This window comes from Cervus elaphus, chromosome 7 (genome assembly GCF_910594005.1).
Source record: "Cervus elaphus chromosome 7, mCerEla1.1, whole genome shotgun sequence".
Lineage (NCBI taxonomy): Eukaryota > Metazoa > Chordata > Mammalia > Artiodactyla > Cervidae > Cervus > Cervus elaphus.
The window spans coordinates 12,323,038-12,350,525 of NC_057821.1; the positions used below are offsets into that span (position 1 = coordinate 12,323,038).

Sequence of the window (27,488 nt, forward strand, 5' to 3'; positions counted from 1 at the left end):
GGCGGGGCGGGGGCGTGGCGCGCCTCGCGTTATGCAGATGAGCCGGCCTCTGGTTGGCTGGAGGCGCGCCGGCGGGGGCGGGGCCGGGGCGCGGCGACGGCGCGCAGGGCGGGGGGGTGCAGAGGGGAGTCACCCCGTCCCGCCGCTCCCCCACCCGCTCTCCTCCCTCCGCCTGCCCGGGCGCCCGGCTTCCCCCGCCTAGGCCTCCCGGAGAGGCCCCGCCCCATCCCCGCCCGCCCGCGCGCCCCCTCCCCGCCGGCGCGCTCCGCCCCTTTTACTCCTGGCGGCAGGGCGAGCCGGGCGTCTGCTGCAGCGGCCGCGGTGGCGGAGGAGGCCGGAGAGGACTTGGCGGCGGCGGCGGTGGCGGGACCGGCAACAGCAGCAGCAGCAGCAGCTACAGCTACACACTCTGTGTGCCGCAGCGCTGCCACACCAGCCCCTCGAGCCGCCCACCCTGCCGCCCGCCGCGCTGCCTGACCCTGCCGGCGTGTCCGTCAGCCGCCAGCCCCGGCAGCGCCCCCAGTCGTCCTCCGACTCGCCCTCGGCCTTCCGCGCCAGCCGCAGCCGCAACCGCAACGCCACCCGCAGCCTTAGCCCCGGCCTTAGGCACAGCCGCCGGCGCAGCCCTAGCCCCTACTGCAGTAGCTCCTCCAGACACAGCCTCTGCGCCGACACCCTGGAGGTGGGGATGCTCTTGTCCAAAATCAACTCGCTTGCCCACCTGTGCGCCGCGCCCTGCAGCGACCTGCACGCCAGCAAGCTGGCGCCGGGTAAGTGCCTCTCTCCCCCCAACCCCGGATGGAGGTGGGGGGCGGCTGGACCTGGAGGGTGGGAGCTGGGGGCTCGCGGGCCGTCACTAATTCTCCCGGGACTCTCCCTTTCCTAGGCAAGGAGAAGGAACCCCTGGAGTCGCAGTACCAGGTGGGCCCGCTCCTGGGCAGCGGCGGCTTCGGCTCGGTGTACTCAGGCATCCGTGTCGCCGACAACTTGCCGGTGAGTGGGCGCCCGGCTTGCGGGGAGGGCGCGCCGCCGGGGGGCACGCCGGTGTGTTTGGCCCCCAGCGAGGGAATCTTAACAGAGACTCTATGGGGGGGGCTTTCCAGGTGGCCATCAAGCACGTGGAGAAGGACCGGATTTCCGACTGGGGAGAGCTGGTGAGTATCCTGGAGGGAGCTACCCCCCGGGATGGCTGGAGTGGGGTACCCTGTGACCCGCCCGCGCCCTAACTGCAGCCCCCCTCGCCCCTCTGCAGCCTAATGGCACCCGAGTGCCCATGGAAGTGGTTCTGCTGAAGAAGGTGAGCTCAGGCTTCTCCGGCGTCATTAGGCTCCTGGACTGGTTCGAGAGGCCCGACAGTTTCGTCCTGATCCTGGAGAGGCCGGAGCCGGTGCAAGACCTCTTCGACTTTATCACGGAAAGGGGGGCCCTGCAGGAGGAGCTGGCCCGCAGCTTCTTCTGGCAGGTGCTGGAGGCGGTGCGACACTGCCACGACTGCGGGGTGCTTCACCGCGACATCAAGGACGAGAACATCCTTATCGACCTCAATCGCGGCGAGCTCAAGCTCATCGACTTCGGGTCGGGGGCGCTGCTCAAGGACACCGTCTACACGGACTTCGATGGTGAGTCAGGCCTGAGGGGGAGCTTCCCGGGAGGGGAACTACCCAGGTGACTCGGCCTGGCCTGGAGGCCTCGGCAGGCTTCCCTCCCCGGCCTTTTGTAAAGGTCATCGGGCCGCCTGGCTCGATGCTAGCAGGGGTGGGGCGAAGGAGGGCTTCCCAGGGTAGGAAAGCTGGGAATTTCGAGCCAGCTGAACCTGTAATGTCTCTGGCATGATTTTATTTTTTAAGTGGAATTCAGTAGGTTCCAAGCTTTCCCCATGAATAAGAGGTTGTGGGCAACCGGCCGTAGCCCAGATTTCTGAAGTCTGACCCAGTTTCCCCGCCAGTAGAAGGATGGGAGGGAGGGGGACAGGGGGAGGAGAGAGCGGGAGAGATGAAAATTGATTGCCGGTTTTGTCATTTTTGTTTTGATTTATAAGGGAGTTTTCGGTGAGGTAGTTTTTAGAGCTGCGGTGTTTTGTTTTGTTTTTTTTTTTCCCCTCCCCTTTGATCTGGGGACGAATAAGGAAGAGAAGAGTAGTTTCACTAAATAATTCATTTTGTTGATTTGGCTTTTTTTTTTTTTTTTGATGGTGATGTGGAGTGAGGGAGTCGGGAATGAATGTTGTGAAATAGGATCTCTTGCTGGTTTGAAAATTAGTTGGGTGTCTCCACAGAGAGGATGAAAACCTATCGTAGGGAGGGGCTTGGAGCGGGTTCTTTCAGAAAAGATGGAATGGAGAGCACGGAGATCAAAGCAGAGGAGGGTGGGTCATCATCTGAGCGGCTTAACCTAACAAACGACAGCCTTTCAAAACTTGTGACTGGGGCTTGTGGTTTCTGTTTATTTGCCCTTGGAGGACGCTGGGTTGGGCTGCATTTTTTTTTGTATTTAACAGTTAATGGCTGGCCGGGTCCTCCCATGTTTTTTCCTTCCAGTCTTTGCTGCCCCCTGGTGAGCGCCCGCGGGATGGCCCCACTTTTTTTTTTTTTTTTACAACTCAAAGTTTGTAAACAGGAATCACGTGGTCTGAAGCCAGCCCTGCAGCTCTACCTCTCCTGTGGATGGAGGAAGGGGTGTGGGTGTCTGCCCTTGCATTCAGAGGGTGGAGAGGAAGGCCTCTTAAAGGGCACCCTGACTTAGGATATTGTGCAAGTGTCCTTGCCTGGATCATATCTGAGGTGGCACTCTGACCCGCTCCTGGGCAAGGACCTTTAATGCAATTTCAGGATAGTCTGTGGGGATACCTCCCTTGATTATGCATGTGTTCATCACCTCCTCCAGTCGTGGGTGGTCCTACCACATACCTGTCTGGTGCTTGGGTCTGTGGCTGGCCCTGTTTGTTTCTTGGAGCTGTTTGTTTATGGTCTGGGCTGATAGAGAAGTCAGTCATGCTTTGGGTTGGAGAGTTGCCATAAGCTGCTCATCCACTCCTGTTAGCCCTGGGGAGGGGGGATTGGAGTTCACTCAGCTGTTGACAAAAGTAGGGTGGTGCCTTTTTTTTTTTTTAAAGTTACTCAGCATACCTCTCAGTTGCTTTGAGTTTTATTTTTGCTAAAAGCGTGTTTTCTCTCCTATTCCCCTGACTCACAGGGACCCGAGTGTATAGTCCTCCAGAGTGGATCCGCTACCATCGCTACCACGGCAGGTCGGCAGCCGTCTGGTCTCTTGGGATCCTGCTGTATGACATGGTCTGTGGAGATATTCCCTTTGAGCACGATGAGGAGATCGTCAGGGGCCAAGTTTTCTTCAGGCAGCGGGTCTCCTCAGGTAACTTATGGGAAGCCCCTTATTGAAGAGAGGCTGGAATCACGAGGCTGATAGTCCTCGACAAGCTTGGAGAGCTTTACTCCCCAGGAAAGGCTGTGACCCTTGACTTAGCAGAATTCTTGGCCAGTGATTCATGCTTGAGAGCCAGTCTGCAGGAATCAAATGATATGCATTTGTGGGTGCTTTTGTGGGGGGTGGGCGGTGTCAGAGGAAGAGCACCTGTGAGAATATTAGGAAGAAAAAGACCGTTTAGTATCACTGGAAGATTTTGTTTGTTTTTGAGTACCCAAAAATCCTGATCCCTTAACTCATGGCTGTTTTGCCCGGGAGTAAGAAGTTGAGGGCTTTTTGAGCCTTCTCCCTTAAGGCAGGCCCTCTAAATACTGCGGTTCCAGTGACCTCATCGTGGGTGGTGTTCATATTTGTAAGTCTTGTAGGTGAATTGAATCACCTCATCATGCTTAGTGATGTCTCATCAAAATCCCTTGTCATCATCCTTCCTATTTCTGGTGAGTGGGCGTCGTGGGAAAGGTCCCAGCTATTGAAGTTTGAAAACCACAGGTTTAAGAGGGGAGCTTTTTTTTTCTTTTTTTAGCTGAAAGCAAACTGGAGGATCTAGATGTTAGTTTATACCTTCTCATTGAAGAAGCAGCCTTCTAGAAAGGGCCTGGTCTCTTGGTTGGATCCCTGACCTGTGGGCCCCTGGGAAGCAACGTGGGAAGACCTTTATATTGCAAAAGCAAGTTGAGTCATTCATAACCTCTTGTCTTTCTTTCTCCAGAGTGTCAACATCTCATTAGATGGTGCTTGGCCTTGAGACCATCAGATCGGCCAACCTTTGAAGAAATCCAGAACCATCCGTGGATGCAAGATGTCCTCCTGCCCCAGGAAACTGCTGAGATCCATCTCCACAGCCTGTCGCCAGGGCCCAGCAAATAGCTTCTCCCACAGGTTCTTCCCTCCCTGTCAGATGCTCAAGGGAGGGGAAGTGTCTTGTCTCCAGCTTCCCGAGTACCAGTGACACTTATCTCCAAGCAGGACAGTGCTTGATACAGGAACTCATTTACAACTCATTCCAGACCCGAGGCTCCTGGAGGCTGCCTCCCAAACAGGAGGAAGAGACTCCACTCCAGGCGTCCTAGGCCCCCACTCCTCCCGTAGAAGCTCTCCTTCTCACCGGTGTCCAGCATTGCTGGACTCTGCAAAATCCCAGGGGTGGGCGGCGGTGGGGCGGGGGTGGGGCGCGGTGGGAGTAGGTCAGGATCCTGCCATGGAACTGTTCCCTTCATCAAGAGTTCTGCTGAATGCCGTGACGGGTCGGGCGGGGTGGGGGGAATGCGGGTTGGGGTGGGTTAGGACTAGCACCATTTTAAGTCCCTGTCACCTCTTCCGACTTTCTGAGTGCCTTCTGTGGGGACTCCGGCTGTGCTGGGAGAAATACTTGAACTTGCCTCTTTTACCTGCTGCTTTTCCAAAAATCTGCCTGGGTTTGGTTCCCTCTCTTTCTCCCTTCCCCTTACCCCCCATCCTTCATATGAAAGGTGCCATGGAAGAGGCTACAGGGCCAAACGCTGAGCCACCTGCCCTTTTTCCACCTTTAGTAAAACTCCCAAGTGAACTGGTCTTCCTTTTTGGTTTTTACTTAACTGTTTCTAAGCCAAGACCTCACACATACACACACACATACACAAACACACACACACAAACACAAACAAATGCACAAACAATGCAAATCAACAGAAAAACTGTAAATGTATGTACAGTTGGCATGGTAGTGTATAAAAGGATTGTAGTTGATCTAATTCTTTTTTAATTTTGCCTTTTAAGTTATTTTACCTATTTTGTTTTGGGTTTTTTTTTCCTTGGAAAGATGATGTGCGTTCTAACCTGGAGGTCAATGTTATGTATTTATTTATTTATTTATTTGGTTCCCTTCCTGCTCCAAGCTTCCACGGCTGCCGCCATAGTCTTTTCTCTCCTTTCCTCCTCTGACTTGGGGACCTTCTGGGGAGGGCTGCAATGCTTGCTCTGTTGGTTTGTAGGGTGACGGGACTCAGGCGGGACAGCCGCCGCAGCTCCCTGACTGCTGCGGGGGCCCCCTCGCCGGCTTACCCAAGTGGGCGTGGGGTCCGGGGGTGATGGGGGAGGGGTGTTGCTGACTTGTGTATATAGGATAGATATATGAAAAGCAGTTCTGGATGGTGTGCCTTCCGGATCCTCTCTGGGGCTGTGTTCTGAGCAGCATGTAGCCTGCTGGTTTTATCTGAGTGAAATACTGTACAGGGGAATAAAAGAGATCTTATTTTTTTTTTTTATACTTGGCGTTTTTTGAATAAAATACTTTTTGTCTTAACTTGTGGCTTAAGTGTTATCCATGCAGAGGCACGCTAATGTGCACTTGGTAAGTGCCAAAATCTATCCTGGGAAGGAAAGAGGGAGTTGTCTGCCTAAATCTGGTTGCTTGCCATAGGGCTTCTGGGATAAACACTTTTCTGAAATGAATGTATGGCCAAAGAGTAGATGGGACAATTCTTTTGTGGACAAGATTTGGCTGGAGGGGCCCAATGAAGTCCCAACCTCTGTTCCCAATATGAAGTATATTAGGGCTGGGCTAAAACAGCACTAGTCAGATTTCATGAAAGGCCACATGGAAGTTCTGTAGCTATGGAAGTTCTGTAGGCGTGGAACTGTAGAGCATTTCTATCTGCTGGAAAGTTCCACTGGACAAGGCAGACCTAGAGATGCCAAAATCTTGCTAAGCTACCAGTTGAGGCTTTTTGCCATTGTCTCTCCTGCTAGTAAAACATTTTGAGCATGTGCCCTTGATACATGTTGAGTTTACTGGAATACTATATACTTGTGCTATTCTGAGTTCTGAATCAAGTTCCTTTCACCTTTAGTGTGGGGTTTAGTCATTGACAATAGTCAATAAGCAAGAGTTTTCCTCCAGTAGTTGCTCAGTCGTGTCCAACTCTGCGACCCCCAAGGACTGTAGCCTGCCAGGCCCCACTGCCTGTGGAATTCTCCAGGCAGGGATGTTGGAGTGGGTAGCTGTTCCCTTCAGGGAATCTTCCTGACCCAGGGATTGAACCCATATCTCATGTCTCCTGTATTGGCAGGTGGATTTAGCATCTGAGCCACCAGGGAAACCCATTCCTTTCCAATGTGCTTGACAAAAAGTTTTGTAATGAGATGTGGGTTTGATCCCTGGGCTGGGAACCTAAGCACACGTGCTCTAAAGCCCCTGCGCTGCAATGAAGACCCAGCACAGCCAAAAAAAAAAAAAAAAACTTATAATGGGAGTGGCTGAAATGTTAGCTCTGCCATTTTCTTACTGCTTATGCTGGGATAATTAGCATTTTCAGTCCAAGCCTTGTTTGCAGGGATCTGTTTAAGCCCCTTGTTCATTATGTGAGAGTTTAAGTGGTAGAACCCATGAATGCACTTGGTGCATGTGGCCTGACTACCACCTGATATGCTAAAAGTACACTGCAGTACCACTGTCAATGTGCGTGTCGAGTATTTGTGAAATACTGGTTTCTCGTTTCTTTAGAAGCCATCAGTAGCAGACTTCCCCTTGGGTCATCTTGCTCCCTACCACTGGTACATACACACACCCTCTGACCACTGGCCTAGATGCTGTCTTGTCAGGTTGAGGGTCCAGGCCACAAATACTGCTACTCCTCATGTCTACCCGTAAGCTTGGACTAGATCCCAAACCCTGCCTCAGACCCCATGTGGCCATTGGAGAGGAAGGATTTCTTGGTTCTAGGGGGCTAATTTTCTTCAGTTCCCCTTTTCTCTGTCCCCCCTGCTCCACCACCCCCCCCACCCACACCAAACACATGCAAAAACTCCAATCTCTTGGAGTATGAGGGTTACATACCTCATCCTTTCCAGTAAAGTTGACACTTGGCCTAAAAGTTGCTCCAAACTTATAACGAAATCAAAGCCCCACCCGTTTTTCCCCTGAAGTTTCTGGCAGTTTCCCCATTCTCTATGGAGACTGCCAGGGATGATGATAGGAGATAGTGTCTCCTTGAAGAAAAGTACAAGAGAGTAGGTGCAAGATATTAGGGGTTGTATAGGTAGGATGAAAGATCAGTCTCTTTTCAGAGAAGTTTAAAATCTAGTGTGTAGAGGGGATTGGGTGTAGCCCCAGCAATATAGAGGGGAGCAATACTTAAAGCTGACTTGGAAGTCAACCCTGGATGTTGATACTATCATCATTTCTTACTGGATGCCTCAGGGCCCTTTTACACCCTCTGAGACTAATCTCTGAATACAGTAGAGATATTCTTTGATTGGATTATTAAAAAATCCAATTAAATAAAGGGTGTACCTACATGCAAAGAAATATTACCTCCTGATTAAGAATGCTTCTATATTTAGTTAAAGTACTAAGGAAGTGTGAAAGTATTCCTCACCTAGTCTGACTCTTTGTGACCCCCAAGGACTGGAGCCCACCAGCCTCCAATGTCCATGGAATTCTCCAGGCAAAAATACTGGAGTGGAGCTATTTCCAATACTGGAGCCATTTCCTTCTCCAGGGGATCTTCCCCACCCAGGGATTGAACCCCGGTCTCCCGCATTGCAGGCAGATTCTTAACTGTTTCAGCCACCAGGGAAGCCCACTAAGAAGTACCTGGTAATAAATTCCCAGAGTCAGGATGGTGGTTCTTTTCTCTGGGGTAGAGATGGGGTGATTGTAACTTGGGGAGGGGTATCTGTATGGGGGTCTTCAACTGTTTGGGCAATGCTTTATTTCATAAATCAGATAATGAAGAAGTATTTGCACTCCTCACGGCTTGCAGGATATTAGTTCCCTGACTAGGGATCTAATCTGTACCCCCTGAAGGAGTCTTGGAGTCTTGACCACTGGGCCAGCAGGGAAGTCCTGGTATTATATTTTAAAGTTTTTGGTTTCATGATAATATTTTAAAAGTAATGAAATAAATGTGTGCTTATCACGAAGGTGGCAGCAGATGGAGTTATTACTGCCCTTGGCTGAAGTGACCTGGGAAGGTTTCCAAGAGGCAGCCTTTCAACTGGACTTTGAAGAATGAGCCTCAGTTTGTTCACCTGTAAAGCAAGTCACAGAACATACAGGTAAAACAAAGCAATCCAGAGGGGCTAATGTTTTTCCCCCATTAGACCAGGGATGGCAAACCACAGCTCGCAAGTCTGCCACACTACCTGGTTTTATATGGCCTGTAAGCTAAGACTGGGTTTTACATTTCTAAAGGGCTAAAAAAAGACTGAATGAGGAATAACATTTCATAACAGGTAAAGATTATGTGAAATTCAATTGTCAGCATTAATGAATAAAGCTCATCCATTTACGAATTGTCTATGACTCCGTTCCTGGCAGAGTTGAGTCGTTGTGACAAAGACCTTATGGCCAGCAAAGCCAAAAGTATATTTACTATCTGGCCCTTTACAGAAGAAAGTTTGCAAACTCCTGTCCTAGACCATGGTCTCATTGATTCATCTGTATCCTTCATAACACTTAGAGACAATAGCTAACACTCATTCAGTACCTACTAAGTGCCCAGCACTGTCTTGCATGCTTTGCATGTCTTAGTCTTACAACTCTCCATGAGTGAGATGTTATTATTCATCCCCATTTTGCAGATGGGGAAAACTGAGGTGCAGGCTTCTAAGTGTAGTATCAAAAGTCACATACCTAAGAAGTGGCCAGGTGAATTTGGACCCAGGTGGTTAATGCTCACTATTACTCTGCTGCTACTTAATAAGTGTTTGTGTGGATTAGTCCTCTCAAGTTTCCTTCAGGGCCCAGAATCTGAATGGAGGTCAGGGCAGTTCTTCCCCAGATTCCAGAAAGTCGGGTAAGCAGTTCTGGTTCTATGGAAATATTCATTATTGGCTCTTGTGAGTTCCCCTTCACTTGGGCCTGAGTGGGGAGGAAGAGCTGGAGGCGGTAAGGGGTGGAGAGAGGGGATGGGGCGGGGTGGTGAGGGGGTGGGGCAGGGGCACATTTCTTGTAAATGTTACTCAGCTCCCTCAACTGCTCTGCTGGTTCTTGGAAACCCTTACCACAAAGGACCCATCGAGAACAGTGTTAAAGCAGATATGGCCTCATCCCCCAGTTCATTTCCTGCCCAGCCTTGCGCTAGTAACCCCGATTGCCAAGAACAAGGTTGCAGTGACCCCTCAGCATTGCTGTGGGAGGAAGTACAAAAATAAGCAGAACTAGGGTCAAGCTGAGAGGACAGTCTTTATTTTTATTTACTGTAACAGGACATCCGATGTACAGAATTAGATTAATCTTAATCCTTGGTTCATGATATATTCTCATCGTTGGTCCAAGGATGACCTGTTATTAATATTATATTATATTGGGTGCTGCAGTCCATGGGGTCGCAAAGAGTCGGACACGGCTGAGCGACTGATCTGAGCTGATATTGGGTGGTGAATCCAGCTTGCAGTTCAAGAAGCAGACATTCACAATGACACTCATCTATCTACATGATCCTTTCTTAGTCCCATCCTTTCTTCTGCCACATGTAATGTGCTGTCCTAGACTTTGTTTAGCATTCTTTTACATTTCTTAAAAAATTTTTTTTTTCAAAAAAGAACAAGCGTTTTATTTATTTATTTCACTTTTGGCTGCGCTGGGTCTTCATTGTGGGGCATGGGCTTTCTCTGGTTTCTGTGAGCGGGGGGCTACTCTCTAGTTGCTGTGTGTAGGCTTCTCACTGTGGTAGCTTCTCTTGTTGAGAAGCACACGGGCTTAGTTGCCCCATGACATGTGGAATGTCCTGGACCAGGGAATGACCTCATGTCCCCTGCATTGGCAAGTGGATTCTTGACCACTGAGCCACCAGGGAAGTCCTTAAAAAAAAAGTTTTAATTTTATAGGAATGTGTTCCTAAATTATGCAGTGTTTCGTTTCTGTTGTTCTTGAACGTTGATTATCAGGCATGTGTGTAGTGATCTGCCCCTTGCTCTTTTTACTCAATATTATGTTATAAAGATTCATGGATATTGTAGTGCGTGGTTTATTTTCACTCTGGAATATTCCATCGGATGGACAGGCATTTGGGTTGTGGCCATTGGAGGCCAGTCTTTAGGGCCCCCCTGGGTTAAATCATTTAGGAGGTCAGAGCATACAGCCAGGTGTAGGCTTTGCCCAGTTCTCCCACAGCGGAGAGCCAGGGACCACGGGGCCATTCCAGGTTTATCCACAGAGTGCCTACTGTCCCCCAGGTACCACACCGTAAACACTGAGAACTCCTCCTTTTTCAAGCATGGATAGACCGAAGCAGGTTTTTCTCAGGGTTTAACGAGAGTGCCAGCAAATAGACAAGGGTCACAGCAAACCAAAGATCCGATGTTGCGTGGGCGCCAGTGAGATCTATGGATCTGGCAGCTACTGTTGTATTTATGGGGTGGGGTGGTGGAGGGATAATGAGGTGGTGAGGTGTTTGTGCTAGCATGTGTGTCTTCGGTGTGTGTGGTAAAAAGCATGGTGGTGTAGATATATTCATGTGTGTGTGTTGGTGTGAGTGTATAGTAGTGTGTGCAGGTGTGGGTGTTGGGTATTTGTAGGTATGTGTTGTACCTCGGTACACACACACTTGTTCTTGGAGTTATTACCTGCTTCCTCACCTGGACTAAAGAGTCAGATTTCTTCGCCCCGTGGCCAGGCTGCCTCCTCCTCCTCCCCCCTTCGCCCTGGTTCTCTCTCTCCTCTGCTCCCACCCCTTTCTCTCACCTCTCTTCATCTCTTATCTTCTGTTCCGTCTCCAACTCAGATCCCTCCTCCCAGAACCACCCACCCAATTCTCTTCCCAGCTCCTCCTCCAGATGGCCAATCGCAATATACCTTTGAGATCTCATCCTTATTTAACCTCCTTGCAACTTCATAAAACTGTTGGCCACTCCCCTGATTTCATAACCCCTGGTTTGCCTTGAACTCCTCTGTTGATTAGGGTCCCATGTCCTCTCCCACTCCTTGCCCTTTAAACTTGGGTGTTCTTTCCTGTCCTCACCCCGGAGCCCTCTGTGTTGGCCAGGATCCTGGCAGGAAACAGATGGCACACTCAGATTGGGTAATGGAGGGCAAGTGTGAAAAAAGAGCTATTTACAAAGGTGTGGGGCAGGTGCTGGGAAACCAGGGGCAGTCCTGGGCCCTGGGGCTGGCAGTCGTGGGCACACTTCCTCACTCGGGCCTGGAGGAGAAGCCAGCCTGATAAGAGCTGAACCTCCATTTGGGAGAAACAGTCAGCCTGTGTTAGCCCTGCATGGAAGGAGCCAGAGGCAGAAATACCCCCGCTTCTCTCTTCCCATCCTCTGATCTCCTACCAGGGTCTCCTGTGCACTGAACCCAGTTGAAAGCCAGAAGGCAGGGATCTGGTGTGACACAGTTCACACAGGTCAACTTTTCCAGGCACGGAGTGGCTCTGGAGGCCGAGGGAAGACGCCCAGGGTGGTTCTGCTCTATTGCACCTCCTCGCCCAGCTTTACACACCATCTTCTCCGTGGTGATTCCCACCACTTCAGCAGAGACCTTTTTCCTGAGTTTAGGCGTGGGGATCAATAGCCGCCTGGACACCACTGTCCAGGGGCTCCCAGGAAACCAGCAACAGAACATCACTTGTGTGGAAAATGATGGAGAACTTCCCCAGCCCTTAATCCCTGCCACTGCTCGCTTCTCATCTCTGCTCATGAAGTTCCTAAGAGACACAGATGCCCACGTATTTTCGAAGTGAAAAGATATTTTTTTGCTTATAAAAATGATACATTCTTTTTAGTAAAAGTAATGGTATAAAATGAATTAAAGTTATATGATGTAATTCTACCACCCAGAGAGAAATATTTTTAGCACATCCATATTTATATACATACACATGTGATCTATATATAATTTTATAGAACAGAGCTCATATTTTTGGTAACCTGTTTTTCTCCCACTTAACAATTACTATTGAAATGCTTCCATTTCAAGAACTGGGCAAAGAGAATCATTTTGATATGGCCATAGTATGGATGTGCTTTATTAATTTTGGTAATTTCTAATTTTCCACCATTATATATGAAATATTGTTAGTAGATATGGCTTTGGGCAGAGATGAATCATTGCCTATGTTAACATCTACTTTTTTCTTCCTTAGTCATAGGACCTCTGATTTTTAGCTAGTCATTTGGCTTTCTTTTGGGGCTTCCCTTGTGACTCAATGGTAAAGAACCTGTCTGCCAATGCAGGAGGTGTGGGTTTGATCCCAGGATCAGGAAGACCCCCTGGAGAAGGAAATGGCAACCCACTCTACTATCCTTGCCTGGGAAATCCCATTGACAGAGGAGCCTGGTGGGCTACAGTCCATGGAATCACAGAAGAGTCAGATACCACTTAACCAACTAAATAAGAATAAAGATTAAATCTCTCAGGTTCTCTTGCAGCTAGCTGTGGACATGTCCAGCCTTGTCACTGGACATGACAAAGTTATGCCCAGTGAAAAGGAAGCAAAAGTGTCTGGGAGCAGATTCCAAGGAAATTCCTCGAAAGGTATCTGGTATGCACCCTTTCCCTTTGGAAGGAAAGAGGTACCGTTATGGGAAGAGGGTGGTAGTCGTGGGGTGGGATCATGCTGAGTAAGTATAAGTAAAAAGCTCCCCCAGGTCACTCCATTCATCCAAACTCTCTCATTATCATTTATTTTATGGCAAGCTTTTACTATTTCACCAGAAATATTTTCCTTAAGATAGTGATTTGTTTTTAAATTGTTTATTTATTCATTTTTGGCTGCACTGGGTCTTCATTGCTGCGCACAGGCTTTCTCTAGTTGCGGCGAGCGGGGACTAGTCTCTAGTTGTGGTGCGTGGGCTTCTCACTGAGGTGGATTCTCCTGTTGCAGAGCACTGCCTCAGTAGTTGTGGCACACAGGCTTAGTTGCTTGTGGCATCTGAAACCTTCCTGGACCAGGGATTGAACAGATGTCTCCTGCATTGGTAGGCAGATTCTTAGCCACTGGACCATGAGGCAAGTCAAAGATAGTGATTTGTTTAACAACTGTATGGTCTTTAAGTATACTTTCTTTCGTTTGTTTAGTTTTGTTTTTGTTTGTTTGTTTGTATTTTGGCAGCACCATGCGGCATGTGGAATCTTAATTCCCCCACCTGTGCCCCCTGCATTGGAAGAGCAGAGTCTTAATCACTGGACCACCGGGGAAGTTCTAAATGTACTTTCATGACGAGAGTCTGCCCTCTCACGCTCGTTATGACACATCTCTCCACTTTTATAAGTCAGTTGAAAAGTGGAATTTGATATCAAGCCAAGTCACATTTATTTACATGAATCCATGGGGGAAATTATACAGTAATATGAATAATCTAAAATTAAAAATAAAGTGCGTATTTGGCTCTGAAATGTGTGTCTTAATCTAACACATTTTCATTGATGGAGAGAGGAAGGGAATGAATGTTATTTTTAAAACCAACTGTATCGAGGGATCATTTACATACACTAACTAGCACCTATTTTAAGTGCATGGTTTGATGTGTTTCAACAAATGTGCATGCCCATGTAACCACTACCACAATCAAGATAGAATATTTCCACCCCCCCAAAAGTTTCCTTGGCCTTTTGCAGTTGATTACCCATCCCACCCCCACCAGCCCCAGGCAACCACTGATCTAATTTCTGTCACTCTAGATTAGTTTTGCCTGTTCTAGAATTTCATTTCAGTGGTATCATACAGACATCATTTGTGACAATGACCATTTATTGGATGCCTGGCATGTGACAGACCATTTACTAGTATATAATCATTTCCCTTTTAGAGTTAAGAAAACCAAAACTCAGAAGTTAAATAATTTAACAAGGTCCCATGGCTAGTATAGTTAGCCCTTGGTACGGGGCCAGGGGATTAGTTTCAGGACACCCCTCAGATACCAAAATTCACAGATGTTCAAGACCCTTAGGTAAAACAGCATAGTATTTGCACTTAACCTACTCACATTTTCCCATATACTTTTGATCATCTCTAGATTACTTATAATACTTCAGTCAGTTGCTTTAGTCGATCAGCCCTGTCCAACTCTTTGTGACCCATGAACTGCAGCACACCAGGCTTCCCTGTCCATCACCAACTCCCAGAGCTTCTCAAACTTGTGTCCATCGAGTCGGTGATGCCATCCAACTATCTCATCCTCTGTTGTCCCCTTCTCCTCCCGCCTTCAATCTTTCCCAGTATCAGGGTCTTTTCCAAGGAGTCAGTTACTCGCATCAGGTGGCCAAAGTATTGGAGTTTCAGCTTCAGCATCAGTCCTTCCAAACAATATTCAGTACTGATTTCCTTTAGGACTGACTGGTTTGATCTCCTTGCTGTCCAAGGGATTCTCAAGAGTCTTCTCTAACACCACAGTTCAAAAGAATCAATTCTTTGGCACTCACCTTTACAGTCCAACTCTCCCATCCATACCTGACTACTGGAAAAACCATGGCTTTGACTCCACAGACCTTTGTCAGCAAAGTAATGTCTCTGCTTTTTCTTTTTTTTCTTTTTTCTCCCATTTATTTTTATTAGTTGGAGGCTAATTACTTTACAGTATTGTGGCGGTTTTTGTCATACATTGACATGAATCAGCCATGGATTTACATGTATTCCCCATCCCGATCCCCCCTCCCACCTCCCTCTCCACCCGATTCCTTTGGGTCTTCCCAGTGCACCAGGCCCGAGCACTTGTTTCATGCATCTAGCCTGGGCTAGTGATCTGTTTCACCCTAAATAATATACGTGTTTTGATGCTGTTCTCTCGAAACATCCCACCCTTGCCTTCTCCCACAGAGTCCAAAAGTCTGTTCTGTATATCTGTGTCTCTTTTTCTGTTTTGTATATAGGGTTATCGTTACAATCTTTCTAAATTCCATATATATGCATTAGTATACTGTATTGGTCTTTATCTTTCTGGCTTACATCACTCTGTATAATGGGCTCCAGTTTCATCCATCTCATCAGAACTGATTCAAATGAATTCTTTTTAATGGCTGAGTAATATTCCATGGTGTATATGTACCACAGCTTCCTTATCCATTCGTCTGCTGATGGGCATCTAGGTTGCTTCCATGTCCTGGCTATTATAAACAGTGCTGCGATGAACATTGGGGTGCACGTGTCTCTTTCAGATCTGGTTTCCTCAGTGTGTATGCCCAGAAGTGGGATTGCTGGGTCATATGGCAGTTCTAATTCCAGTTTTTTAAGAAATCTCCACATTGTTCTCCATAGCGGCTGTACTAGTTTGCATTCCCACCAACAGTGTAAGAGGGTTCCCTTTTCTCCACACCCTCTCCAGCATTTATTGCTTGTAGACTTCTGGATAGCAGCCACCCTGACTGGCGTGTAATGGTACCTCATTGTGGTTTTGATTTGCATTTCTCTGATAATGAGTGATGTTGAGCATCTTTTCATGTGTTTGTTAGCCATCTGTATGTCTTCTTTGGAGAAATGTCTGTTTAGTTCTTTGGCCCATTTTTTGATTGGGTCATTTGCTTTTCTGGAATTGAGCTGCAGGAGTTGCTTGTATATTTTTGAGATTAATCCTTTGTCTGTTGCTTCGTTTGCTATTATTTTTTCCCAATCTGAGGGCTGTCTTTTCACCTTGCTTATAGTTTCCTTTGTTGTGCAAAAGCTTTTAAGTTTCATTAGGTCCCATTTGTTTCTTTTTGCTTTTATTTCCAATATTCTGGGAGGTGGGTCATAGAGGATCCTGCTGTGATTTATGTCGGAGAGTGTTTTGCCTATGTTCTCCTCTAGGAGTTTGATAGTTTCTGGTCTTACATTTAGATCTTTAATCCATTTTGAGTTTATTTTTGTGTATGGTGTTAGAAAGTGTTCTAATTTCATTCTTTTACAAGTGGTTGACCAGTTTTCCCAGCACCACTTGTTAAAGAGGTTGTCTTTTTTCCATTGTATATTCTTGCCTCCTTTGTCGAAGATAAGGTGTCCATAGGTTCGTGGATTTATCTCTGGGCTTTCTATTCTGTTCCATTGATCTATATTTCTGTCTTTGTGCCAGTACCATACTGTCTTGATGACTGTGGCTTTGTGGTATAGTCTGAAGTCAGGCAGGTTCCATTCTTCTTTCTCAAGATTACTTTGGCTATTCAAGGTTTTTTGTATTTCCATACAAATTGTGAAATTATTTGTTCTAGATCTGTGAAAAATACGGTTGGTAGCTTGATAGAGATTGCATTGAATCTATAGATTGCTTTGGGTAGTATAGCCATTTTGACAATATTGGTTCTTCCAATCCATGAACATGGTATATTTCTCCATCTGTTTGTGTCCTTTTTGATTTCTTTCATCAGTGTTTTATAGTTTTCTATGTATAGGTCTTTTGTTTCTTTAGGTAGATATACTCCTAAGTATTTTATTCTTTTTGTTGCAATGGTGAATGGTATTGTTTCCTTAATTTCTTTCTGTTTTCTCATTGTTAGTGTATAGGAATGCAAGGGATTTCTCTGTGTTAATTTTATATCCTGCAACTTTACTATATTCATTGATTAGCTCTAGTAATTTTCTGGTAGAGTCTTTTGTCTCTGCTTTTTAATATGCTGTCTAGGTTGGTCATAACTTTTCTTCCAAGGAGCAAGTGTCTTTTAATTTCATGGCTGCAGTCACCATCTGCAGTGATTTTGGAGCCCCCCAAAATAAAGTCTGTCACTGTTTCCATTGTTTCCCCATCTATTTGCCATGAAGTGACAGGACCGGATGCCATGATCTTCGTTTTTTGAATGTTGAGTTTTAAGCCAGTTTTTTCACTCTCCTCTTTCATTTTCATCAAGTGGCTCTTTAGTTCCTCTTCACTTTCTTCCATAAGGGTGGTCATCTGTGTATCTGAGGTTATTGATATTTCTCCCGGCAATCTTGATTCCAGTTTGTCCTTCATCCAGCCTGGCATTTCGCATGATGTACTCTGCATTTAAGTTAAATAAGCAGGGTGACAATAGACAGCCTTGACATACTCCTTTCCCATTTGGAACTAGTCTGTTGTACTTATAATATTTAATATGACGCAAATGCTGTGTAAATAGTTGTAAATGCAGTGTGTGTGTGTTAGTTGCTCAGTTGTGTCTAATTCTTTGCAACCCCATGGATTGTAGCCCACCAGGCTTCTCTGTCCATGAAATTCTCCAGGCAAGAATACTGGAATGGGTTGCCATTCCCTTCTCTAGGGAATCTTCCTGACCCTGCAGGGATTGAACCTGCATCTCATTATGTCTCCTGCACTGGCAGGCAGGTTTTTTGTTGTTGTTTTTTGTTTTTGTTTTTTTTTTTTTTTACCACTAATGCTACCTGGGAAGCCCAAATACAGTATGAATGCTATATGAATAGTTGCCAGTGTGGGAGGGAAATTCAAGATTTGCTTTTTGGTAATCTATGTAATTTCTTTTTTCAGAATATTTTCTTTTCTTTTTTTTTAATATTTATTTGGCTGTGCCGGGTCTTAGTTGTGGCATATGGGATCTTAGTTCACTGACCAGGGATCAAACCTGGGCCCCCTGCTTTGGAAGCATGGAGTCTTAGCCATTGGACCACCAGGGAAGTCCCTTCTGAATATTTTCAATCTGTAGTTGGTTGGTTTCAATCTGCAAATGTGGATTCGGAGGGTCAGTTTTAAATGAGTAGAACCCTAAGTTTATCTGTCTCCAAGTTTATAGTCCTTCTTACACATCACACTGCCCCTGCCCTTGGCTTTACAGAGGTGCTAAATGATGACTATATTAGGGGCAGATGTAAGGTTGAGGTTTACAATCTTATGAAAAGGTGAGAGTCACATGGGACAGCTGGAGAACTGACAAGAAAATACATAATAAAATGTTAAAATATATTGTAACCAAGCACCAAAAGTATGTTGTCTACTTGTTGTTCAGTCGCTCAGTCATGTCCACTTCTTTGCGACCCCATGGACTACAGCACGCCAGGCCTCCCTGCCCCTCACCATCTCCCAGATATTACCCAAGTTTGTATTAATTCCATTGGTAATGTCATCCAGCCATCTCATCCTCTGACACCCTCTCCTCCTTCTGCCCTCAGTCTTTCCCAGCATCTGGGATTTTTCCAATGAGTCGTCTGTTCTCATCAGATGACCGAAATACTGGAGCTTCAGCATCAGTCCTTCCAGTGAATATACAGAGTTGATCTCCCTTAAAACTGACTGGTTTGATCTCCTTGCTGTCCAAGGGACTTTCAGGAGTCTTCTTATTCAGATACAAATAGCCACTGGAGGCCTAAGAAGAGAATGGTGGCTGAAGACATCACTGGCACATTCCTAGTGGAGCAGGATTATCTGCCACCCTAGGCATTTACTTCAGACAAAATCATGGAGCCGAGCTGGGAGAATATAACTCAGAGGGGCCAGATCTCAGGTCCTATTTGTTCCTGTCTGGTCAAATCCCTGTTGGGATCTGAAGTTTAGAAAACCATCATAAGGCGAACACGGAGTCCCCCAATCCCAGAAGAGTAGCACTAGGAGGGCAGTTGGGATGCTTCAAAGAGTTCAAGGACAAGTCAAAAGAACAGACAGTTCTCCGGCTTCTATAGGGTCATGATTCAAAGGTTTGTTTGTGTATCATTTGTTTGAAATTCAACACACCTTTCCAGAGAAGCTGCATTACAAATAGAGGTTGGGCTCTCAAGCATGCCCGCAAATGCTGAGATAACACATGGAGTGGCTGAAACACCATACGACTGCTATGTAAACCATCCTGTGGCAGTTCTACGGCTCAGACACAACAGTGGATTGTGGACTCGTGGACAACTTGACCTGTTGTCTAGACCTCCTTCCCACCCAGAGCAGGGATCAGCTCCCCCACATCCCTGTCTGCAGTCATTCTACCTTAGCTGAGTCCATCCTCTCTCCAAGAGAGAAAATTCTTCCCTGTTTCAAGCTTTTAAGTTTGTCTTCTGCTCCGTTTCCTTCCTTACTCCAAGCTCCACTCTGACTCTATGAAACTGATCACCCTCCCACGTGACAAGTCTTCAAAGGGTTTATGGGTGTTCATTTTACTATTTTTTCAACTTTTGAAGTTTATTCCAATAAGAAGTCACAGGAAATTTTTGAGAAAAAAGTTCGTGTCTCTCACCTCTGTAAATATTTTCTCTCTCTGAAATTGGTAAGAACTGAATATAGTAATCAAGAAAAATTATTGGGGGATTTCTCTGGTGGGCCAGTGGCTAAGATTCCATGTTCCCAATGCAGGGTGCCTGGGTTTGATCCCTGGTCAGGGAACTAGATCCTGCATGCTACAACTAAGACCTGGCACAGCCAAATTAATAAATAAAAATAAATATTTAAAAAATAAATTAAAAAAGAAATATTATTGATCTACTTGGAAGAAAAAAATGTGACTACAGAGTACCCAGTTAATCAGACATCTGTCAGGGGTTAGAAAATGATAGAGGAGCCAGCCAACTTCAGCATTTAGATGACTGGTAGAAGCCTAAGACAAAAACTTTTTTCTAGATATTGTCAGGAATATTTGAGATCATGTCAAAGAAAGTATAGGGTGGGCCAGGTATGTAGAAGGTGCTACTAAATGCTGTCAAATTTTGTCATTCACAATAGCTGTGTTCTGTTAAGTTGCTGCAAACATTGAATTAGTGAATAGTGAACAACTGCTTGGAGGGGAAATACAAGGTTAGGTTCCTATGAGCCTCTGGGCACAAACATTTCATGTGCGCCTCAGCTTATTTAATATATATTATTGACTCATTCACATCAAACTCATGGCCAGCAGTCCTGTAACTCGTGCCTGGGAGAAGCTTATCTAGCACACGGTGGGGGGAGTGTGCAGTTTTAAAAAGCAAAGTCACCAACAATAAGCACAAAAATGCAAAAAACATGGCACTAAATTTACCGCAGACGGACGCTTGTTTACTATATGACTGCTGAAACAAGAAGGCAGTGTCACCTTGCCCCACCTTAGCTGGCAATGTTAGGCGAGTCATGCATGATGGGTGACAAATTTGTTTTGTTTTGCTTTAATGGATTATTTTTTGCTGTGCTGGGTCTTCGTTGCTGCTCAAGGGCTTTCTCTTGTTGTGGTGAATGGGGGCTACTCTCTAGCTGTGGTGCACGGGCTTCTCATGTTGTGGACCACAGACTCTAGAGCATGTGGGCGCAGTAGTTGTGGCTCCAGGGCTTAGTTGCTCCGTGGCATGTGGGAACTTCCCGGATCAGGGATCAAACCCGTGTCCCCTGCATTGGCAGGTGGATTCTTAACCACTAGACCAAGAAGGAAGCACCTCCCATCCTTCTCTGAGCACTTTTTTACTTCCTCTCACTGCAAGATGCTGCAGGCTCATGTTGTGTTTTGCCTCCCCCGCCCGGAATCAACCACTTCTGTAAGGAACCCTAAGAATTATACTTAAAAACCAAACCTGGGTTCTAGATGTACACAATTGCTCCTCAGGTGTCACTGCTTCACCCTCTCTCTAAGGTCAGAGTGTGTATGTATAGATACCCATCCATGCCTAAATATAGATCTATTTATGTATCTATTTATATACCAGTTAAGAAACTTTTTAATTAAAAAGTTAATTAATTTTTAATTTTTATTTATTTTGGCTGCACTGGGTGTCTGTTGTGGCACATGGGCTTCTCTTGTTGCAATAGACATGCTCTAGAGCCTGTGGGCTAAGGGATTTTTTTTTTAATTTATTTTTAATTGGAGGATAATTGCTTTACAATACTGTGTTGGTTTCTGCCATGTATCAACATGAATCAGCCATAGATATGTGTATGTCCCCTTCCTCTTGAACCTCCTCCCCAGAATTTTCTGTGAAGCTCTTTCCTATGTCTTTACAACTTAGTATGTAATAGGTTTACAATCAATGTTTGCTGAATTGAATCGAATTAATTAGAAAACTAGGGCAACAATGTGATGCAGAGGAACATTTGAAGATTAGGAGAGCAAGATAAACAAATCTTTGTCAACTGGTGACGTGGCAGGGGCCCAGTCTGTATCAGAGGTCAAGGGTCAAGGACAAGCTCTTGCTACTTAGGACTTTGAATCAGTTACCTAACCTCTATGGACCTCAGTTTCCCATCTATAAGAAAGACTAAATGGTCTAAGTGAGCCATAAGATTCCTTCCAGCTTGGGAACACAAATCTGATCACCTTGCTCACTTACTTAAAGCATACTTTAAGGGCAGGCAGTTTCTCTGTTTTATTTATTTACTGGCTTTCTCTAGTTGCAGTGGGGGGAGCTACTCTCTGGTTGCTGTGCGCAGGCTCCTCATCGAGGTGGCTTCTCCTGTTGCAGAGCACGTGTCTAGGGCGTGTGGGCTTTGGGAGTTGCGGCCCTTAGTTGGTGGGCTTAGTTGCTCAGTGGCATGTGGCACCCTCTGTGGGTTAACATGTGGGATCAAACCCATGTCCCCTGCCCTGGCAGGTGGATTCTTAATCCCTGGACCATCAGGGAAGCCCCAGTTTCTCTATTTTTTTAAAATCACGATCCTTATATAGTTTATATATGGCCTGAGGGGTGTGTATGTATAAACACATGTTCATATATGAGCACACACATATTTACATATTGATACGTACATACACACATGCCTGGATTGGTTTGCGATAACGTAACAGAAATGTGAGTATGCCTCAACTAAGTTAGAAATTAATCTTTTGCATAACTTGACTTCTCTTTTATAGTCTGGGGGTATGCTTTTCAAGGCTTTAACACTCGAACCACAGCTTCAAACTCTGGGCCCAAGGTGACTGTTGTAGTTCCTACCATCAAGTCTGTATCCCAGCCAGTGGGAAAAGACACAAAAGCATGTATATAATTTCTTCAGGAGCAGGACCCAGAAGTGACACACCACCACGGCTCACACTGTATTGGCCAGAACTTAGGCACATGGCCACACCTGTCTGAAAAAGAGGCTGGAGAACGTAGTCTTCTGCTGTGGCCACATGCCAGCACTTGGGGATCTGAATATTAACATGAAAAAGAGGAGGATGTATTGATGGAAAATTTGTAGTATCTGCCACAACATACAAAGCTCAAGCAACATTTTCACATAGTGAAATGTTATTTCACTTATTACAAAAAGGATTATGTTTTATTCTAGTCTATTCCATTTTATTTCTTTTTTATTTTTAAAAACACTCGTCTTGACCTACTAAATTGACTTCCACTGACACCATACTTGAATGTGTTACAACCCTCAGTTTGAAAAACACATCCCCAGGGGACTTCCCTGGTGGTCCAGGGGCTAAGGCTCCTTGCTCCCAATGCAGGGGGACCAGGTTCAATCCCTGGTCGGGGGACTAGATCCCACAAACCGAAACTCGAGGTTCACACGCCACAACTAAGACCCAGTGCAGCCAAATAAAATAAAAATAAATTATTTTAAAAAACACACCCACAGAGCCAAGTGCAAACTCCTTGCCACAGTATGGTGGCCTCTTTAAGACATGGCAGTCGCTCACTTTGCAGTCTCGCTTCTGACGGCTGCCCACCTGTGCCGTGGCAACACAGCTCAGTTCCCACCTCCTCAGACACACCACTGTGTGTGTCCCCCACCTCCTTGTCTTTGCACTTGCTGGTCCCTCTTTCTGGGATGCCTTCTGCCCTTCCTCCATCCTCACCTTCCACCAACCCCCCAAACTATCACTATCTTCATTGTTCAAAGCCAAACTTGTGAGTCCCTTCCCCTAGGGAGTCTTTTCTTTCTTTCTCTTTTTTTGACTACACCACAAGGCATGCAGGATTTTAATTCCCTGACCAGGGATTGAACCCCTGCTCCCTGCAGTGGAAGTATGGAGTCTCAACCACTGGACCACGAGGGAAACCCGAAGAAGTGTTTTCTTACCCATGAGTTACCTGCAGAGCTGATCGCCACCTTGGTACTATCTCTGAATTCCTTATTATTCCATATTGTAATTAATGGTTTTTCAGGGGAGAGGGGAGGGAGGATTTTTATTATGATATTAGGTAAATTGCACTTTTAAAAGGGACAGAGATATTTACTTTTAAGAATTTAATTGCAAGCTTTTAGTTTTCTCACCCTGTCCATGGACAGTCCTGAGTGTGGACTTCAGATATGCTAATTGACAGCTGCACTGACTTGTTACTTAGCTTCACTGGGACGGGTAGGAGGAGGCAGGAGTAACCAGCTCTAATAGCTTTCTTTTTTTTTTTTTAAGTTGAAATAAAGTTGAGGTGCAATATTATGATGGCTTCAGGTGTACTACGTGATTTGACAATAGCATACTTTATGAAATGATCACCACAATTAGTCTATTTACCATCTGTCTCCATACAAAGTTATTGTAATATTTTTGATCACATATCTTATGTTGTCTGTTATACCTCTGTGACTTATTCATTATGTAATGGGAGATTTATTTATTTATTTATTTCCACATGACTGTGGATCTTAGTTCCCTGATCAGGGATCAAACCTTGCAGTGGAAGCAAGGAGTCTCAACCACTGGAATATCAAGGAACTCCCCTGGTGATTTATACCTCTTAATCTCCTTCTCCTGTTTCACTCACACCTCTGCTGGCCTCCTTTCTGGCAGCCACCTCTTTGTTCTCTGTGTCTGTGAGTTTGTTTTTCATTTATTTATTTAAATTAAAAAAATTTGCTTGGCTGTGCTGGGTCTTAGTTGTGGCACGTGGGATCTTCATTGTGATATGCGAACTCTTTTAGTTACGGTTATGCAGGATCTGTTTCCCTGACAAGAGATTGAACCCAGGCTCCCTGCACTGAGAGCATGGAGTCTTAGCCACTGGACTGCCAGGGTAGTCCCTGTTTTGTTTTTCAGATTACACATATAAGTGAGATTAAGTAGTGTTTGTTTTACTCTGATTTATTTCACTTTAGCAGGGCTTCCCAGGTGGTTCAAGTGGTAAAGAATCCACCTGCCAAGGCAGAAGATACAGGCAGGAGAAGTGGGCTTGATCCCTGGGTCAGGATGATCCCCTGGAGAAGGAAATGGCAACTCACTCCAGTTTTCTTGCCTGGGAAATTCCATGGATAGAGGAGCCTAGCGGGCTACAGTGCATGAGGCTGCTAAGAGTCAGACCCAATGTAGTAACTGAGCACACACATACACACATTTCACTTAGTATAATACCCTATAGATCCATTCATGTTGTTGCAAATGACAATACTTCTTTTTATGGCTAAATAATATTCCATTATATATACACTACACCCTACTCATATGACTGACCTTCCTACATACTTGCCCCTGCCCCAGCTAGTGGTCGTTCTGACCTTTAAATCAGAACATCTCCACAATGATAGCTTGCCAAAGGGGCAGCGAGGGACATGCTCCTCTGTTAGTTTCCCTGGCAACTGATGAGCCAACCTGACATCAATTTCCCCCACAGCCAGGAACCTCTCCCTCCCCATCCTGGGAGCAAAGATGGCCGCCATGTCCTGGCTGCCTGCCGTCTGCTGCATGTGGTGGGGAGTTGCTCCAGGACCTTGCTTTGGATATATAAGCTCCCCTCATCCATTAAACCATTGATGGCTCTGCCACTGACTCTAGACTCTATCTTTGGTCTTGAATCTGGGCAAGTATAGGCTTTGCAGGCCTGTGGGGTGCAGCCCAACAATTGCTCAAGTAGCCAAGAGGCCAAGGAAACGCCTGTGAGCCCGAGACGTTGGGAAATAAGGACGGGGAATGGAAAGTTCTGGAGACCACCCAGCAGCATGTGGAACCCCAAAGTTACAGGTGGAATCCTGGGGTGGCTGTCCACTAGTATGGGCCCTGGGGTGGTGTCCTTGATGAATGAGAGCTGCCAGAGAACTCGGACATCCCTAAGGCTGTTGCAGAGATACTGACCGCCATTAAAGTGGGAAAAAAGAAGCGAAACAGTAAGGCAGTGGCCACAGCTGTGGGCTGGCTGTTGCTTTTTGTTAAGAAAGGCTGCAGGTGCTGAGCTAACAAGTGAGGTGAAGGTTGACTACAGCGCTGATTCTCGTTCCTCTGAAAATGAGGCTTGTGAAATGTGATTGAATGATAATATGTATTATTGTCTATTACTGTCATTTGTTTAAACTGAATTGGCTATTTAGAAACTGGAAAAAAAAAATCCCTGAAGATAGCCAAAATGGGAATTTTTTGCTGTTCTAAAACTAGTTTTTGAATATGCCATTAGAGAAAGTTAGCTTTCTAGAAGGAATTAGCATTTCTCTTTCTGTGCCTTTGAGATGTGAACTGTGCTCTCAGAAACTTTAATATAGTCATATTCACTCTCTAACAGTGAAGGGGGAAAAAAGGCCTTTTACACTCTAGCAGGAAAACTGAGATGCCTGGGTCATTTCAAATAGGAAATGGAACATTTAATAATGGAACATTAATTGCTGGTTTGGTCTTTGCCTTTTACAGAAGGAAAACTAAAGCATAAGTTTTTCCAATAAGGAAATGCTAGTATGACAGAGTTCGCAAAAATTTGTTTGTTGGTTTTTGTGAGATTAAGGTTTTTAAGAGTTAAGATTATTATCAGCCATTATTCTAGTTACTAGAACCAAGTTCTTCCTTGATTACACTGTAATCAGCTGTTTGTGCCTTTTTAAGTCTTTTGTCATTTATAGACATCTACTGTACTCTGATGATGTTGCACAGTGCTTAAACTTTTTAAAAATTTAATTATTATTGAAGTATACTTGATTTACAATGTTAATTTCTGCTGTACTGCAGTGATTCAGTTATATATATGTGCACATTCTTTTTAAAATATTCTTTTCCATTATGGTTTGCCATAGGATATTGACTATAGTTCTCTGTGCTATATAGTAGGACTTTGTTGTTTATCCATCCCATATATAATAGCTTGCATTGGCTAACCCCAACTTTTCACTCCATTCCTCCCCCAACCCCTTCCCCCCGGCCACCACAAGTCTGTTCCCTATGTCTGTGAGCCTGTTTCTGCTTTGTAGTTAGGTTCATTTGTGTCATATTTTAGATTCTACATATAAGTGGTATCATGTGGTATTTGTCTTTCCCTTTCTGACTTACTTCACTTAATATGATCATCTCTAGCTGCATTCCTGTTGCTATATACTATTATTTCAATCTTTTTTTATGGCTGAGTAGTATTCCATTGTGCTGGGAAATCCCACGGATGGAGGAGCCTGGACCTCCATGGGGTCGTGACGAATCGGGCACGACTGAGCGACTTCACTTTCACTTTTCACTTTCATGCACTGGAGAAGGAATGGCAACCCACTCTAGTGTTCTTGCCTGGAGAATCCCAGGGACGGGAGCCTGGTGGGCTACCGTCTATGGGGTCGCACAGAGTCGGACACGGCTGACGTGACTTAGCAGCAGCAGTATTCCATTGTATGTATGTACCAAAATCTGTGAATGGACATTTAGGTTTTTTCCAAGTCTTGGCTATTGCTAATAGTGCTGCTATAAACACAGGAATGTATGTATCTTTTCAAACTATGATTTTCTCTGGATACATGCCCAGGAGTGGGATTGCTGGGTCATATGGTAATTCTGTTTTCAGTTCTCTGAGGAACTTCTGCACTGTTTTCCACAGTGGCTGTACCAACTTACATTCCCACCAACAGTGTAGGAGGGTTCCCTTTCCTCCACATCCTCTCCAGGATTTGTTATTTATAGAGTTTCTAATGTGCTTCCCTGATGGTTCAGATGGTAAAGAATCTGCCTGCCATGCAGGAGACCCAGGCTCAATCCCTGGGTCGGGAAGATCCCCTGGAGAAGGGGATGGAGAGTTTTTAATGATGGTCATTCTGACCAGTGTGAGTTGGTACCTCATTCTAGTTTTTTATTTGAAAAGTGCTTCACCTTTAAGAAGATTTATAGGAAAGACCTTTTTACAAGTACAGGTCTCAGATAAATTTCAGATCATTCTGCTGAACTGGGTAAGAAATTAAAGAATCCTGATGGAAGAGCTGAATGCATCATAAAAAATTACCAAAAAGATTGGTCAGTGAGTGAACTGGTGGATATGGTTTAAAAAAATTATATGGTTTTTATCTGGAATGTTACTGGCTTTTGTTTGGGGTTTTTATTTTTTGGCTGTGCCTGGTCTTAGTTGTGGCATATGGGATCTTATTTGTTTATTTATTTTTCTTTTAAATTATTTTTCTTGGGATTTTTT

At 45.5% G+C, this 27,488-nt stretch overlaps 1 protein-coding gene and 1 long non-coding RNA gene across 2 annotated transcripts; one reads left to right on the forward strand and one right to left on the reverse strand.

Annotated features, from left to right (window-relative positions):
• Positions 1-266: 266 nt before the first annotated feature.
• PIM1 (Pim-1 proto-oncogene, serine/threonine kinase) lies at positions 267-5,722 on the forward strand. The gene is made up of 6 exons (XM_043907338.1): positions 267-770; positions 887-993; positions 1,104-1,154; positions 1,253-1,619; positions 3,193-3,369; positions 4,151-5,722. Exons 1-6 carry the CDS (start codon positions 689-691, stop codon positions 4,306-4,308), a joined length of 942 nt encoding a protein of 313 aa, XP_043763273.1. The 5' UTR covers positions 267-688; the 3' UTR covers positions 4,309-5,722.
• A 6,925-nt stretch (positions 5,723-12,647) lies between these two features.
• LOC122697733 lies at positions 12,648-26,641 on the reverse strand. Its single transcript, XR_006342160.1, has 3 exons — positions 26,497-26,641; positions 23,900-23,904; positions 12,648-12,705 (listed from the first exon to the last, which is right to left on the reverse strand). It is a non-coding gene; the product is annotated as an uncharacterized LOC122697733 (long non-coding RNA).
• Between the last annotated feature and the right edge of the window lie 847 nt (positions 26,642-27,488).

Coding starts and splice junctions, on each gene's coding strand:
- PIM1 (XM_043907338.1), top strand. CDS start 689: ATGCTCTTGTCCAAAATCAACTCGCTTGCCCACCTGTGCGCCGCGCCC. Junction 994..1,103: donor GTGTCGCCGACAACTTGCCG/GTGAGTGGGCGC, acceptor GGGGCTTTCCAG/GTGGCCATCAAGCACGTGGA. Junction 3,370..4,150: donor CAGGCAGCGGGTCTCCTCAG/GTAACTTATGGG, acceptor TTCTTTCTCCAG/AGTGTCAACATCTCATTAGA.